The 4,711-nt window shown below is 42.2% G+C and overlaps 1 protein-coding gene across 1 annotated transcript in view; it reads right to left on the bottom strand.

Annotated features, from left to right (window-relative positions):
- LOC109972721 (transmembrane 4 L6 family member 5) overlaps nucleotides 1-4,711 on the bottom strand; it is a 17,325-nt gene that overhangs the window by 10,181 nt on the left and 2,433 nt on the right. Inside the window, exon 2 of the mRNA XM_020621801.1 lies at nucleotides 21-197. Coding sequence (XP_020477457.1) covers nucleotides 21-197 — 177 coding nt within the window. The remainder of the gene's footprint in view (nucleotides 1-20; nucleotides 198-4,711) is intronic.

Below are 4,711 nucleotides of genomic sequence, written 5' to 3' on the forward strand. Positions count from 1 at the left end.
TTAAGGAAACTTGTGCATACCAGGAAGCCTGACCCCCACAAGCCAGTGGCCCAGCTGGCCTCTCTGGTCACGTGACCCTCCAACAGGAAGTGGATCTTCAACTCAGGAAGCAGCAGCAGGATGTTGGACAGCATGCAGATGATTGCCATGGGAACCAGAGAGACGCCAACACACCACAGACACCTGGACACACACATCTGTCGGCCATTTACGGCGTAAATGGGTTAATATGAGGCTCTGTTAGATCTCATGTTAATCATAGTACAGTCCATAAAGGGTTCTTGGGTATCGGGTTCATTCTCCTGCTCTGCATTTTCAAAAATTGTTAAAAAATTTTAATAATCAATATTTGTGATTACACACAGCAACGTGATTGTGAAACTTTTAATGCTAATACATAAATTATTAACCAGACCTGCCATACCATACCAACTTTACTTATAAAGCACTAAAAACAACCAGAGTGCACCAAAGTGCTGTACATTGCAATAAAACAGTATAAATTATAAGCCCACAAACAACAATATAAAATATAATCAATATAAAAAAAATGACTAAAATCAACACAAAAATAAAATATCAAAATGCCAGGGAAAATAAATGAGTTTTTAAAAGAGACTTAAAAACAGACAGGGGAGAGGCTTGTCTAATGGACAGCGGTAAATCATTCCAGAGTTTGGGACCAGCAACTGCGAAGGCTTGATCGCCTCTAAGCTTACGCTTTGTTCTTGGGACACTCAAGAGAAACTGGTTTGCTGACCTCAAAAGAGCGTGTGGGTGTATGCCAATGAAGCAAATGAGATAAGTAGGATGGTGCAGAGCCACGAAGGGATTTAAAAACAGTAAAATTTTGTAATGGACCCGAAAATGGACAGGTAACCAATGTAGGGAGGCCAAAACTCATATTTCTTTGTACCTGTTAAAAGATGCACTGCAGCATTTTGGACCATCTGGAGGTGAGTGATAGAAGACTCACCTCTTCAGACCTCTTCAGGGTTTTGTTGCTGGTCCTTGATATTTTATAGTACCATGAGTGTGTAACATCCTGAATGCAACACAAACCCAACATTACTGCATCCACACATGTCAGTGTGAATTTTCACATAACACAGTTAATTAGTATGGTCCCTGTTAAATAAGCTAGTAAAATTAACATCTGGGCAGCCTTTAAATGGACACTGCTGGCTTCAATTTAGGAAACTGGAACTTTGTAATCAACCCCTGAATTAGCACCTTTGTGTTATAAGGGTCTTAGTAATGTTATTAGACAAACGGTAATAAATGTCGGCTTGTTCCCCATTGGTTGCTTGCCTCCTATTATAATTAATGTTGCTATGAATTAATCTTATAATCTCTTATAACGGATATAACTTCCGGAGCCGACAGTAATGGCAGTCGTGGTTACTCGCGCTCTCATGTGTTTGTTGTTTTTCTTTGTCTTGTGCAACTCATCCCGGATTACTTTTACCAGAGAAGAACTGTTAAATATGGGACAATTCACACCAAACTACCTTCCTTCGATTTTTGTGAACGATGAATGCTGTATGGACATTCTGATTGGAGGCGCAGCAGCGATATACGGGATCTGGAAAAGACGCCTCCGGCGTGGAAAGTGCTCTGGTGCAGTTACGACAGTGGGGAACTCGGACCTCACTCCCATCTATTCACCTGGCTAGTCTCTGCTCCCTGGTCAACAAAATGGATGAAATTCTTCTCATCAACAGGACTAACTCTGACTTTGCACTGTGAGGTATTTTTAGTCAGATAGATATTGGTCAGATACTTGTATTAGGAATGTTTAGAGTAGACAGGATGTCTAGTTAGACTGTTAATGCTTAGTCATTCTTATGAGTTTCTACAGGGTACATCTGGTCAAGGATAACTAGAGAGAAAAGTTGATGACTGTCAGCAGACAGGATGTTTAATATTATTATTAGGATGTGTATAACTGTAGCCTTAGCCATAATATTTTCTTATGTTTAATGTCATGACATGTTACTAGAGGTCATGTGAGAATGTTTTTAGCTACACACCACATAATCACCAGACACACACATTTATTTTGTTCATGTTTTGACTACTGCTCTGGTCAGCTGCAAAGCTGGCATCGGGACACGTCACGGTTTCGCATTCCTGTTAGTATGGGGCTAGCCCAACCTAAGTGATAAATGTATTAGGCCTGTTGGGTTCGGGGTCTTTCGTCTTCAGTTGCCTGCGTGCATGTTGGAGGTGCAAGATACCTGTGTGTGTAATGTTAATTTTTTACCTGTGTTCATTGAATAAATCAGCACTGTTTTGAAGTTACTTGGACTACTTCATCTGTCAGAGTTAGCATGGTTAAAAGAATTGGAATGCAACAGCACGCTCTGCTGCTTTGTGCTTCACGGAGACCTGGCTCAACGACTCCATCGTGGACAGCACGATTCAAGTACCGGACTTGCAGGTGTTCAGAGTGGATCGTGTAAAGGAGCTGTCTGGGAAAACGAGAGGCGGTGGAATCTGCTTCTACATAGATGAAGGTTGGTGCACAGATGTCACAGTGCTACAGAGGACATGTACCGCAGACCTAAAGACTCTTGTTATCAACTGTAAACCTTTTTATTCTCCTCGTGAATTCAACAGTTTCATGCTAATGGGAGTTTAGTTTATTTATAGGCTGCTCACTTGTAAAGCTGTAAGCATTGGCTGTTTAATTTATCGGAAGTGCTGGTGGATACACTGAAAGCACGGGTAGGTCACAGCAACCTGTGGTCCAACAGATGCATTCGAGCAGCCAGCTGCCTACTACGGCTCTCTCCTCTGGTCTAATCAACTGCTGCCCTCATTTCCAGACACCTGCAGGGAGAGTTACACCAGCTGGTGATTGAGGAGAGATTGGAGCGGGCAAGAGTGCCACAACCCATTAGCCTGGAGACAGAGCTTGGGGAGTGCTGCCGAGTCCGACTTTGTGATGTCGTGACTGTGTGTTTCAATAGTATGTACTTCTAGCCAGGGAATCTATTCAAAGTCAAATTTAAGGTTTATTAAAACCATTCATAAACACCCGGAGTGCTGATGTCAATAGCAGCCTACATGGAATATACGTAAGAAAGTTACATTTTCTTAACAGAGATGAATAAGGTAAGGTGTTGGAGTGGTGAGTCATTAACTCTAGATAAAGTCTAGTGGATAGGTACAATGTGAAAAACTGTGGTCTGTAGTTAGAAAGAAGTCATCTTACCAGACAGCTGTAGCAGCTGCTCTCTGCTAGAGGCTCCAGGCTACATTAGCTACTACCAGAGTAACAGGAAAAAAAAAATAAATAAATCAGATCTCTGACTGAAACTGCTGGCAGTCAAGTTGCATTATGGGTAATGTAGGTGCCATGCTTAGACAAGCAAGAGGAATTCGTGTAAAGAAAACTTTAATATGCCCAACAATGTTATAAAAGAGCTACACTAAATTATACTCCTTTAACTGGAGACTGGATAATGTGTCCAACTGGAAGCTCAAGTAAATATCTGCAGGTAAATATATGCAACAGCACTGCAAGTCCTGTTCACATAGACAGAGAAGACCAAGGCACAGGAGCAGTCAAATTTCATTATCAAAAAAAAACAAGATTACAATAACTATTTATAATAAAAATTCTTATGTAAACCAAACCACACCAAAAGAGAATAATACAATGTAAATTTAAAAAAAAAATTATATAAATAAAATAAAAATACCTGAGATGGACTGAGACTGTTGAATTGATGTACCTGGAATTTCTTTCTCCACTAACACTGGATCGCTTATGAGTAGCTTGTAGAAGTAACAAAAGTAGTTTGAGGCTTGATGTACCAGGGGAATCTGAATGTGGATCAATTAAAATAATAACTAGCCTGGAGCTAGAACATCCCGACTCTCCACTCATTGTTCTAGGGGACTTCAACTGAGCAAATCTCAACCCACAAACTGCCCAAATACAGGCAGCACGTCAGCTGTCGCACCAGGAACAAAAATCACACTGGACCACTGCTACACAACAATAAAAAAATGCCTATCGTTCTGTCCCCCGCGCATCCGTTGGATGCTCTGCTCACTGTATGGTCCATCTGATTCCAACCTACATGGAGAAATTTAAAGCTGCGAAGCCTGTGGTCAAAACAGTGAAGAGGTGGACTACACAGATTGGAGTGTATTTGAGACTACAGCTACAGACCTGGACGAACTCGCTGACACTGTCACATCTTATATCAGCTTCTGTGAGGAAGTGTGTGTGCCCAAAAAGTCCTTCTGCACATACAACAACAACAACAGGCCCTGGTTTGCAGCCAGACTCAAGCTGCTTCGTCATGCCAAAGAGGAGGCCTACAGAAGTGGGGACAGGACTCTGTACAGCCAGGCCAGGAACACACTGACAAGGGAGATCAGAGCAGCAAAGAGGAGCTATTCTGAAAAGCTGAAAACTCAGGTTTCAGCCAACGACACCTCGTCTGTGTGGAGAAGCTTGAAAACCATCACTGGCTATAGGAAACCATCTCCCCCGCTGAGGAGGACCGTCAGCTGGCAGATGACCTGAATATATTCTACTGCAGGGTTGACAATCAACACTCCTCCCTCACCCTCCCACCTCAGATCCAGCAGCTGCTCCCTCAACAATCACCACCCTTTCCTCCAGCCCCCCCCCTCTAACAATCTGTGAAAAGGATGTGTGTGGCCTCTTTAAAAAACAAAGGATCAGAAA

The sequence above is a fragment of the Monopterus albus genome, unplaced genomic scaffold, assembly GCF_001952655.1.
Source record: "Monopterus albus unplaced genomic scaffold, M_albus_1.0 scaffold268.1, whole genome shotgun sequence".
NCBI lineage: Eukaryota > Metazoa > Chordata > Actinopteri > Synbranchiformes > Synbranchidae > Monopterus > Monopterus albus.